The 12,929-nt window shown below is 50.8% G+C and overlaps 1 protein-coding gene across 4 annotated transcripts in view; it reads right to left on the bottom strand.

Moving 5' to 3' along the window:
* LOC116941376 (slit homolog 2 protein-like) overlaps positions 1-12,929 on the bottom strand; it is a 258,451-nt gene that overhangs the window by 60,315 nt on the left and 185,207 nt on the right. For all 4 annotated transcript variants that reach the window (XM_032952435.2, XM_032952436.2, XM_032952437.2 and 1 more), the window contains 3 exons: positions 7,040-7,190; positions 1,912-1,986; positions 928-1,071 (listed from right to left, as the gene is read on the bottom strand). In XM_032952435.2, coding sequence (XP_032808326.2) covers positions 928-1,071; positions 1,912-1,986; positions 7,040-7,190 — 370 coding nt within the window. The remainder of the gene's footprint in view (positions 1-927; positions 1,072-1,911; positions 1,987-7,039; positions 7,191-12,929) is intronic.

Below are 12,929 nucleotides of genomic sequence, written 5' to 3'. Positions count from 1 at the left end.
AGAGACACGGACAGTAGCGGGGTTTTGCAAATTATCTGGAGATTGTAAGTCGTGCGCACGCATTCACACGATGGCTTTTCTGCGATTGCCGAATTACATCGGGGTGCGCTCTCATCCGTTTGTAATTCAACAATGAGGGCTCGGACGGCGATGATTTAGCATGCGGCACGTCAAAGCGGATCTTTCAGAGGCGTTTAAAATTACATGTTGCGTTTAATTTAAGCGATCACTTAGAAACCTTCATAAATGTTTAAACACAATAATTCTTGCCTTTAATTTGCATTATCATATTATCTCATAATACGCGCACGCTCATCACGCACTTCATCATGTAATCATCCTGTCGAATGAATTATCTGGGAGCCAGCTGTCAGGGTAAGTGGGGGAAGGGGAGGGGACTGAAGGGGGAGGGAGGGGGGCCTTGGTGAGGGAATCCACTCACAGTCCGAGGCTGCACCGTAAACAGCACATGCGCACCGACCGCCGTGAAGCGCGCCGTGGCACGGTACGCGATAACTTGGTGCGCTGTGCGGTGTAGAGCGGATCGGGCTCGCGTGGGGAGGCATTTGTTGCCGTTGCCTGGTGCGGCCTGGGCGTCCGTAGCTTGCGGCAGTGTTTGGCTGGGCATGGAATCGAATAAGGTGTGTGTCGCGTGGTATCTCGAAGCATGGCACAGCATGGCGCATAGCACGCACATGGTGCAGTGTCGCGAGGCAAAGTTGTATCGTAGCGGTTGCGGTCATACGGTCACGCGGCATGACATTGGCCTGGCATAACGCGATGTACTCCGGTGCAGCATCGGCCGATCTGGCGCAGCGTAATGTGTGCACGGCGCGGCACGGCAACGGTATCGCTCGGCCCGGGCACGGAGGCCATGGTGGGGGGGGCGGGTGGTGGGGGGGGGGGGGGCCTGGCCGTGTAGCTCACAGCGTCTTGAGGTGCTGCAGGCCGCGGAACATAGCCCCGTTCACGTTCTCCAGGCGGTTGGCGCTCAGCTGCAGCTCGTTGACGCCTGCGGCGCCCTCGAAGGCGCCCGCCTCGATGTCGGCGATCTTGTTATTGCTCAGGTTTCTGGCAAGAACGAGAAAGTGGGGACGATGTCGATGAAGTCGCGGGGGTAGGTGAAGGGGGGGTGGGTGAGCCGCTTGGTCGGGTTCGGGAAGTTGCCGTGCGGGGACCCGTCTGTCGCCGTGAGCCGGGCGTCGCGATCGGTCAATGAGCGCAGGCAGGAGACCGCAAGTGGGTGGACGCCTGGGGTTTTTCATGGACATTTGGTGGATGATGATGATGATGATATAATGATGATGGAACTAAAAATGATGGTGATATTATGGGAGTGTTGATGATGATGATTATACAATTTGCCATCAGACAGCCAATAGACTACAGCAGCTGTATAATGAAGACAATGTGGATAATGAGGTTGATCACGATGAATGGTACGAGCACGTTGCTAGGAGTGGTCGTGTTAACACCACAATTGCTCCTGTAAAGAGTTCAACACGTTCATTTATCGGTATTCATGAATTCACCCAACGGTAATCTGACGAATTGTCTCCATACAAGAGTCATGGTTCATTTGCATTGCTCACCACCCCCCTGTCTCGATTACTTAAGTCGCGCACGCTCTGCAAGCCTCCATGTGACATTACCCTATCAGTCACACGTGATTTGGAGAAATCATCCAATAACCAATCCGCACGACCCCTCGATTCCAGACATCGTGAGATCGTGAGGACAATAAGTACCCGCGTACGTACGTACGTTGAACTGCTTTCGCACCGTGCATAGCAAACCCTGCTTATCGGAGTGGGCAAACGACGAATTGGCGCGCCGCACGGGCAATCGTCGTCCGTGACGGGGGCGCGACGCGTTTGGTCGAGGCGAGGTCGTGCGTGCGCGCTCTCTCACATGCGCTGCAGATGCGGCAGCTTCTTGAAGATTCCCGTCGCCTCCAGCACGCTGAGCTCGTTGTTGTTCAGCCGGCTGTGGAAACAGAGCGCAGGACTCGGCACATCGATAACAAGAAAGCATCTTGCGGTTGTATATTGGCGTAACGTTCTTTCCTTTTTTTAGCGCACGTGCTGAGCACATGGCCCATCGTCTTATTGCGCAAATTATCCAGCAACAGAAACGGGGACTAATAGAGGTTAAGAGTACACCTGGTAAGAATACAGCAGGTAATCGTACAGCAGGTAAAGAATAGAGCAGGTAAGAGTACAGCAGGTAATGAGTACAGCAGGTAATGGTACAGCAAGTAAGAGATAGCGGGTAAAGAGTAGAGCAAGGAAGAGACAGCAGGTAAGAGTACAGCAGATAATAGTATAGCAAGTAAGAGTACAACAGGTAAAGAGTACAGCAGGTAAAGAGTATAGCAGGTAATGGTATAGCAGGTAAGGGTACAGCAGGTAAAGAGTAGAGCAGGTAAGAGTACAGCAGGTAAAGAGTACAGCAGGTAAAGAGTACAGCAGGTAATGGTATAGCAGGTAAGAGTACAGCAGGTAAAGATTAGAGCAAGTAAAGAATGCAGCGAGCAAGTTCCTCAACCGTGCTCATTGGAGGTGCGGGACAAAGGATAACGAACTAAAGGCACAAAATTAAAGTGGGCTTGCTGCGGACACCTCGCCAGAAGGGACGAAGGTCGGTGGCCGAGACCAACGATGGAGTGGCAGCCAAAGGAGGGCACGCACCCAAGAGGATGTCGACCGATGAGGTGGAACGATGAGACGGTGCTAAACGGATCGTCATGTTTTAGGTCTGCGTATGACGGCAACGTCTTGGGGAAGCCCTTCATCTAGCGGTAGATTGATCGTGGCCGACGATGATATATCACGATCAAATACATGAATGAAATAACAAGAGGTCAAAAAAAATAACCCAGCAAGATGTCAATTAGACTAATGAGAATGTGTTAAGCAGTGCTGAGGAATGCGTTTATAATTGTCATGGCCAACGATAACATTGTTGGCGACTCAAAACGTTCCAAAAATCCAATTGGGATTATTGACCAGGGCACGTAATTAATATTGATTCTGCACGCATTGCAGGTGCGTATGTACGTATGTTAAACTTCTTTCCCACCGTAACATAGCCGACCGTGTTCATCGGAGGTGCGAACCGCGGTCAGCTCAATGGACCGCGGTCAAGGGAAACGCAAATACTGCTGCAAATGCAGAGAGTCTGCATCCAGGTGTTCCCTAAAACCCGTGCAGGCCAAAATGCGCACATGTGACAAATTACCAAGCCAAACAGTTCCGTCAACGCTCGCTTCGATTCAACTGCGGAACGTGAATAACCGCTCGCATTGATGCCGCGCAAAGCTCCTCGAACGACGTAACATCTTGGATTAGCGAACACGCGCAGGTAAATTACATCACTCAATCCGTTACGAAAAGCAAATGGGCTTGGGCAGGGCCGAGGGTCAAGAAGAAGTGGCAGCCAAAGGAAAGGAGCGTGTCCCGGAGAAGGGGCGATGGGTCGCCGAGGAGATGGAGCTATGAAATCGGCGTAGGTGTAGGGTGGGCCATCACATGACAGGATCGTGAGAGATGGCGATGGCTTGGGCAAGACTCCACCGAGCAGCGAAGTAACCATGGCCAACGATGACGGTGATGATACAGTCTTGATTTAAAGCTTTCGTGACTGCGGGAATCCATACTCTCTGATTCTGCCACAACAGCAGATCATTTTCTCACCTGAAGACGGACGCTTGTGTTGCAACCGAAATGTCGTGTTTTTTTTTGTTATCTAAGTGACTTTACCGAAAGAACCTGAAAAGTATGGTGATGATACAGTCACATTGAATTGTGCTGCATACGAACGTGTAAGAATATGATGTGTCTCTTCTACACGTGACGAGCTTTCTCTCTCAATCGGTTTCCCACGATTAACTTGATCCGTTGCTCAGTCAATCTGATTGGAAACGTCACTGCACCTCGCCTAGTCTTATATTTTCTTTGTATTACTCATTTGCGTAAATATATTCCACTGTTAAAATACTTGAACAGGTGTCACATCCTCGGGTCAATTTAAAGCACTGGACACAGTTTGGAGTTTTGCTTTGCAATTTGGTGGAACTATTTATTTGTCAAATACCCGCTCTTTGCAATCCAGATCTCCCTTCCAAAGTAATATGCCTGTTGTCTCAACGGTGCTCTCACCTGGTTACAAATAAGCATTCCTATCGGTTTGCGCATTCATTCACTTTCCCGTCGCGTCTGACGGCTCGCGATGTCGTTCCGCCGCGTTGTGAACGAAAGGTTTCCCCCCCACGGTCCGGGCACGAGGCTCGTCAGTCCCAGCATCGCGAGACCGACGCTAGCCAGTGGCCCGGGCCGACTCGCGCGACGAATCACCGGCCTTTAAAAGGCAGCTCCGTCAAAACCGCGCAAACGTCGCCGAGTGGGTAAAGTGCGTGAAATTGAGAGAGTTCGGAGCAGTTTTGTTTTCCCGCGAAGGGGGGGAGGGTGCGCGTCGGCGGTCACCCTGGGATTGGACGCCGCTGCCTCTCTGCATCGTACCGTGACCCGTCTGGGGTTGCGTCTCCATCAGCTGACCTGCATGGTTGCACTGGGTAAATAGCGCTCTGTTTTTCCACCGATTCTCAAATCCCAAGGATGTGAATCTCAACTCCCCGTGACCTGGGACTCGTATCTCGTGTGGGGGGAGGGGGGGCGTGTCCCGTAACCGGAGAGAGAAAATAAAATAATAATTTTCCCCGTGTTTGTGTTTTTGCTCTTTCTGTAAATGGCTGCCCGCGCAATTTGCAGCGAGGAATTTTGGGAAATCGTCGCACTACAGGGACCCGGGCGCGACGTGCTCAGGGAAAAACCACCGACGACGATGTTGTCACGTCGCGCCGATGCGTCGTGGGCCACGGTCGCCCCTCAAAATCCAAGGGCACCAAAGTAAAGCGGGGGGGGGGGGGGAGCAGAGGGCCCTCTCTGGCACACGGGTGGGTCGGCCCGCTCTATCACCCGCATGGCGTCATGCACAAACTATCGTGCAAACAGCCAGGGGGAGTGGGGGGCGGGGAGGGGGCAGGGGCGGTGGGGGGGGCAGGCGAGGGAATTCTGGGTCACGCTCAGCTCACTGGCGAGCCGCGAGCAAGCTCTGCGTTGACGCGCGTGCGTGCGCGGCGCGTTGAAGGATGTTGCGTTTTTCTTGGCAGTTGCGAAAGAAGCAAAAAAATTACGTGCTTCGTAATGTGTGCCAGAATACACCGTTATAATGTACGCCGAGATTTATGTAAATGTGTATATATATACGTATGTATGCACACATACTACTGAATGTGCTTTGATCTGTTGTGGAGTACACGCGTGGTGAAGCGTGCCTTGTGTTGTACACACGGAGGGCTTGATTTGTTGTCTTGGCGAATGTTAAATTTTGTTCGCTTTTCTGTCAAAAATGAGCCGGTTTCTTTCACCAGTGGTGGGACAAATTGCCGAGCGGAAGAGCTTTGTCCATTTTGCTCAAGATCTGAACCCATCTGGGCACATCATCTTTAAGTCCAACATTGGAAACGTAATGACGAAACCCAATGGGTTCTCTGATAGTTAAATAAAATATGATATACATCTATATAGCAACCACCACCGCTATTCGCCACTAAGTGGTGGTGACATCACCACGGTGCATGTGTCACAGGACAGGCCCAGGCGCTTTCAGTTGACTGATGTGACTGGACTGACTTACAGGGGCACCACAAGTGCCTCCTACTTTGCCAACTGGCAGCATTTTAGCCGCCCCGACGCTCCGCTCGTTGTTGTGAGGGTCGATCCTCTGCCCTCCGTTGTTGCCGAAGGGCAGCTGCCTCCAAACTGCACAGCAGCGTCCTCCAGGTCCTAAACTGTATGAGCCCATCTCTTGTCTAGCCCGTGCCACGCCCGTTTAGCCCCTTCTACCCAGCCACAAAAAAGCTGCTTTTGCATGCGGTGGCTGGGCATACGGGCTACATCACCCAGTCAACGCAGCCACATCTTTGTCACGAGCTCACTGACGATGGGGACCGATTCCAGATCTTTCAAGGATCTGTGAGCTCCTCGCACAATCCAGTCTGGTTGAAATTCAGGAAGGATCGTAATCTGGCCAGCCTGAGTGTTTAAGAATAGCGCCGGTGTTCCTCTCAAAGGGGTCCATGTTTCGCAAGCAGAGAAAAGAGGGGGCATAGCTGTGGCCAAGAAGATCTGGAGCTTTATAGACATTCACACAGATACCCTGCGTGGCCCACATACGACTTGTGGAGCAAGTGCTGTTCGTGAGCACCGAGAAAACCCGGTGTGGCCAGCGCCACGCCTTAGCTCTCCCAGTGCTGATGTTTACATGCCATGCCAGGTATTCATTCAAGGCAGAGTTGACAACGAATATACACACACACAAAGCCCTCTCCTTATAGCCGTAGAGTGGGTGAGAGGAAATTCCATGTGGAAAGCTGGGCTGGAAAATGAATAACTCTAAAAGATTCCACGATCGACAATTGAACTCCACAATCTTCCGAATGTGCCAGTCTCACGGCTCCCAAAGCTGGCTTATACAACAGAGACAAATAACCCGCATATAGCCGAAACAGAGTGTTGGGGGGTAAGTGCTGTTAGCGAGCACCTCTGAAGGCTGGCACGGCAGAAGAGGGGGTGGGCAGCACCAAGCCCGGCCGCCTTTGTCTCCCTAGTGGCAATGTTTACACAACGCACCAGGTACTCATTTGAGACTGAGTCAACCTAGAGGAGGCCCAGGACCAGTTCTGATATTCATCACTGGTGTTGGCTGTGAGCAGGATTCGAACTCGGGTCGCCGCGCTGGTATCGCAGCGGACTAACCCCTACACTACCCCTCCCCACGGTGTTTTCCAAAATTATCCAACACACACACACACACATTGTGCGGTATCAACATCATCATCATCATCATCGCCCAATTACACTCAAGGCTCCGTCGGTTTTGCGACGCGTGGTGCGGCACGTGTCTGGCGCAGCGTTGTGTCCGAGGGGGTTGGGGGAGGGGGGACGAGGAGGGGGAGGGGGGACGAGGGGGGACGTACAGCTCGGTGGCGTACTGCGGGATGTGCGCGGGGATGCGCGCCAGCTTCTGGTTGGAGCAGTCGACCACGGTGCCGTCGCAGCGGCACTTGTCAGGGCACATCATGTCCATGAAGCACTCCCCGCCGGGCTTGCCCCTGTGGTCCTCTGTGCCTGCGCACGTGTGCACGCGCACGGGCACACGCACACACACAAAAGACAAAGATCCCACGTATAGCCTAAACAAGGACGTTGGGGCAAGTGCTGTTTGCGAGCCGCACCCATGATGGGGGTTGGTGGCCAGCACGACGCACCAGGTACTCATTTGAGGCCCATAAATGGTTGGGATAAATGTTGCAGGTATTTCCGTGAGTGGGAATTGAACTCGGTACGCCGGGTTTGTAGCACAGCGAGGTAACTGCTCCACTACCGCATATGTACAGACACGCACATACGTACACATACATCTACCCATAATTCAGGGTGTACACACATGCACAGATGAACACACGCACACTCAGGGCACAACTTTTTGTCGCGTGTCAACCTGAAAATATTTGGCCTAGAGATGCATGAAATTAAATTAAATTTAATTCACTTTTTGTGCAGTCATCGGTAACCGGGCTGAGACCTCTGGCTCTGAGAACCTGGTTTAAACACGGACGGCTGCTTGGAATTGAACCCAGGATCTCAGCAGTGCCAGCTCAGTCGTCCTATCTTGTATTATTATCCCCCCCCCCCCCACCGCCGAGCTATCTGAACACGTCTAGAGCTATCGATGGTCAGTGAATGTCAACACGAAATCCTTTATAACCTCTTCACACGACACCTCAACAACAACGAACTCTTATTTAATAAGGACAGCCAGCACCTCAAGGCAAGGCGCCTCAAATCCAAGTTGTGAAACGAGTTGTCAGCGCATGAGGCTGCGTCAAAAAACAATTAGTCAATGGGCCACAGCAGAAGTTGGTACCACAGTAACACAAGTGAATTATTTGATAACCCAACTCAATCCCACAGGTAATCACATAATTCACAAATATTGGCAACCACTAAAGTTACGCCACTTGGCTTGTGCCGGCAAGTGAAATATCTGGTCTGGCATCATGCGCTAAATATGAAAATCCAAACGAACAGTCGCCATCAGCCAGCCGCCGGTGTTTATCAAAACTCTTTTGCTGCACGACACCACGTGGCAAACGATCCTCCTCCTCCTTGTGCTTCACGACAAGTGAAGCACGTTTAAGGCTCCTCGCTGGACACTTTTGGGCCAACCAGGGCTTCGGAGGAAGAGTGGGCACAGTGGCAGGCAGGGGTGCAGGAGCCGGAGAGGGAACACACACGGGGGGGGGGGCAGGACGCGGGGGGAGGCGGTGCGCTGTGCCGTGCAGTGGCCTGTGCGGTGGCCGTGCCGGCGGTCGGTTTAGCGGAGCTCGCATGTGCGGCGTCCCGTGGTGCTTGACAGAACCATGGTGTTACCGTAGCTCCCCATCGCATGGTTAGATCAAGCACAACGGAAAACCGCGCGGGGATCCATGAGGAGCAGGAGGAGCAGGAGAAGAGTCGCGGCACAGATTTGGTGGCGGCGGCGGCTGTGGTGGCGGCTGCGGTGGCGGCTGCGGTGGTTGTAGCCATGGGGGCGGGGCCCGTTTGTGGCGGTGGCGTGTTCAGGCGGAACGGGTTGAGGGCGCACGAGGGGAAGGGCGATCAGATGCAAGAGCGGCGGAGTTGAGGCTGGCACCGATATGACCCGTTAACGCCGGTGCACTGGTTAACGGCGGTTAACTCGTTAACAGTGGTTAACTCGTTAACAGCAGGCGGCATCCAAACACACATGGAACAGCACCGCATCTTCCTTATGTTAAAGAACGACTCCTTCCCAAGCCGCTGTACAGGACAATGTTTAGACAAGAGTGCTGTTAAACGCCACCGCAAACCTCATTTCCCAATGGTATCTCCCTTCATTTTGTACGTTTTTTTTTAAGCTTACATTAGCACGCGCTTATCTGTTAACTTAATGTCAAGTAACCGCTGGCAGTTTAGGCAATGAGACATATATTGTGCGAGTGACTCCCAAAAAGGGTGAAACCTCATTATTCCATTGTTGTTGTTCAGATTTACAAAGGCCACCCTTTCTGTTCTCTCGAGCTGTCACCATCACAGGCTCTGTGAGCTCAATATATGCAACAAAAGTGCCATCATCTTGGCATGCATGGCATGCTGAGACTTTCTCTTGTATTTTTGCTGTTTAAAACATATTTTTCAAATGTAATTTTTGGGTTGCATATTCATTTCAGGCATTCTGTTCTACTTAATATTATGACCGTGTATGATGTCAGTTTGAATTTCGTTACACCATGAACTATGAACAATTTTGTTTTATTTTATCAGGAAAGGCCCACTGAGCTATACAGCTCTTTATAGAAGCGACCTGGTCACAAATGATATCCCAATGAAGTGGCTTATCATGTGGCCATTTATAGCAGTCAAATACTCTAAACGCATGTTTCTAACTGTGGAGGGAAAAACTGGAAGACCCAGAGAAAAATCCACGCGACTACAGGGAGAACATGCAATCTCCAAATATACAGGCATCGTCAGGGTCGGGATCGAACTGAAGACCTCATGTATACCATCATCATCATCAGCTGTCATCAATCCAATACTGGATGAAGGCCTCCCCTAACATTCGCCGTCTCTCACGGCCCTGCAATGTAACACCTTCATTATGTTATACGTGTCCTGCATCGCACAGGCAGCCCCGCATTTAATTTCGCAAAGAGACGTTTCCTTTGTCTCAATGGGGCTGTCATCAATTGGCTTCGAGCTGCCTGCCTCTTTCGCAACACAAACACAGCGTGGATTTTAACACAGCCTGTCGTGGGGCTGAGGCCACACAAAGACCGCAGTTGACATTGGGGGCTAAGAGGGGAGAGCACTGCCTTCTTTCGTTTTTCTCGCATGCTCTCCGAGTCCAATGCACGTGACAAATTGTGTTAAAAAAGAACAAACAAAAAAACCCAGTCGACAATTATTTATATTTTTTTCTCTTCTTAGCGCACCGCAATTCTTTTTTTTTTCTCCCATCGAGTTATTGCCGGACAAAGTCAAAGGCCGTCTTTTTACTTTAAAATAAAAATCAGAACGGAAAGCGCAGAGGCACGAGCTGCAATGTGTTTCCAATTCTGACTCCACGGTCTAATTGCCGGTTGTGAGCCTAAGTGCGTTACTGCCCACTGTGGTTGTACATCATTTGGGTTTCGCATACACACACACACGCGCGCGCGCGCGCGGTGGTATAATGCACACGTATATAGAGTGAGACGGAGGAGCGGTAGGAATGATTCACTCTCAACCACCCGGCCCACACAGCCCCATCCCCCAACCCCCACGAGGCGACACTGTGAATTGTAGCATTCAGCATCGCAAGTCGATTAAACAGATCTTTTTTTTGTTTTAACATTGTGAAAAGTAGCAGTGCCTCTAGTGGCTGCGGGAATTTGCTGTGAGCCCACTCCATACAACTACAAATAAAATACAAATCAAAAACCCCCCATCAATTTTTATCCACGGGTTTTGATGCATGTGCCGTGAGATTAATTAGAATTGATTTTTTTTCCACGACTGACGTTTAAAGCACTAAATGGAATGGCACCCGTTCACTTGCCAGAGGCATATTGTCTCCCCATCAGCCTCGGCGTGCACTGCAGTCAACTGATGGTGGCAGGCCCTGCTCTGCGTTCAGGCTCAGCGCTGGGTTTTCATGTTTGGGCTCCACGATTGTGGAACTCTCTTCCCGATCGCGTCAGAGGTTCTTACGCCCACACTGGTTACTTTAAAATCAAGGTTTGAGGCCTATTTCTATACTTGAGGCCTCCTGATTTCATTCTGGCACCGTTTAATTATTTTACCCTTTTGCTCGTTGTTCCTTCTCTACGAGTGTTTTTTTTTATTCTGTGAGTGTTGTCTTTGTAAATATTTGTTCCATCTTAACTTGTATGACGTAGCCTCTTGACCCTTGGTAGCATTGAAAGGCACCCCAACTAAGGTGAAGCTTAACAACTCTAAATGTATCGAACAAATTTGGAAGCAATGGTATGTAGGGATCATGATCAATCTAGGAGCATCGCATTTACAAACATTCACATGTTTAGAAAAGTGACAATAACTGTGAAGTACGCTCAACCAATGCCTATTGAAAATTCATCCAAGATGGCCGTGAGTGTTAAACTCGACTTTGATCGGTGTTAAATCTACAAATGGTCAGGGATAAAATATGACTGGTAACCTCAGCTGCTTATACGACTGTGTAACCTGGGACTGTTGCTGTGTATCCCGCGACACTGCACTCCCGTGTACTGACAAGTATACACACGACAGAGCCCTACGCTCAGCGTTAATATTCCCTTAAAATCGATCGCCCCTGCACCAAACGTAACCCTAACTGGAAAAAAGAACCTGAAAAAAACAACAACATCGACCCATGAATATTACTTTGCTCCCAGCAGTCAATACAAGCAGGAAACTTAAAGCGCTTACACGTTTACATTCTTTTTAAGTTTAGCGATTAATATTCTTGGTTCCTTCGGTAAAGTCACGTACAAGGGAAACAATAAAGTAATAAAAATATAAAACAATAAAATTCTCACGACGTTTCGACTGCAACACAGGCAATCATCAGAGCAAGAACATTTTCTTGCTGTGGTTTTCACACCAGATGATGATTGCTTGTGTTGCAGTCGAAACGTCGTGAGAATTTTATTGTTTTATATTTTTATTATTTTATTGTTTCCCTTCTACGTGACTTCACCGAAAGAACCAAGAATACGAATCCCTGCAGTCACGAAAGCTTTAAATCAAAATTTAGCGATTAACTTATCGCTTCGCACAGCTCATGCGAAATCACCCACGTGCAAGGGCTAGGTGCCAGGGGGCAGCGATGTCCACCGTCGGGATCTTTCATAAAACTTTCGCGTCATTAATTTTATTCAGCCGCTTTTCTATCGAGTGCATTGCCATCGCGCTATCGGAGTCGTAACAGTGGTGCAGCGTACATGGTATGGGGCCCTGGTGCAAAGAATTAAACTGTGCCAATCTCGTTCCAATTCCACTCCCCCCACCCCCCCCCCCCCCCCTTTCGGCCTCCATCTTCATGGCCAGCCATTCTGGGCACCCCGTGCAGTTGCACCGCCTGCACACGCACCAGGAACGTCACATGGGTCACTGCGGATACCTTGGGCACTCGAGGAGACTCGGAGAGACATTCAGAGTGCGAATGTGGTGAGCAGCGTCCAGCGTTGGCGAGGCAAGTGAACGCCTGTCCACTGTTACCCATTCCCTGGAAAATGTCCCTGAAATTCATTCCGCATATCCTGAAGATCTTGGCCGGGTATCAAAACTTAACATTGTACTGTAACCCACGGCTATTCATGTGTACATCATCATTATCATCATATGCGAGTCGACGGGTCTCCACGCTAGTCCTCTGGGTCTCTTTGCAAGTCCACATCTCTTAAATTCGCTCCGCATTTACCGAAGCTCTGGTGCCCGGACATCAAAACGTCACGTCACACTTCATAAGATGCCACTGCAATTCCTACGCATGACATCACCACCGCCTGCGCCAGGGCCATCCACGTTGGGGGGCACGGGGGCCCAGGGCAAATCACACCGCATGGGCCCCCTCCTATCCCCTATGCCTTCAAACTAAACTGTAAGCATCACACTTGACGGTGTGATGCAAAAGTGAGGGGCCCCCCCCAAAGTGCGGGGCTCAGGGCGGTCTCCCAAATCCGCCCGTTACCCAGGGGAATGGCTCTGGCCTGTTTGCTCGACGGCCACTCCGCCGAATGTGCCACGTGTTCACCCCAGCGCGTGCACGCGCTGACAGGAGAGGGCCCCCACACGGCGGCA

Source organism: Petromyzon marinus, chromosome 11 (genome assembly GCF_048934315.1).
Source record: "Petromyzon marinus isolate PM22_M1 ecotype Great Lakes invasive population chromosome 11, UKy_Petmar_22M1.pri1.0, whole genome shotgun sequence".
In the NCBI taxonomy this organism is placed as follows: Eukaryota; Metazoa; Chordata; class Hyperoartia; order Petromyzontiformes; family Petromyzontidae; genus Petromyzon; species Petromyzon marinus.
This window is presented reverse-complemented; position numbering and strand designations above follow the sequence as displayed.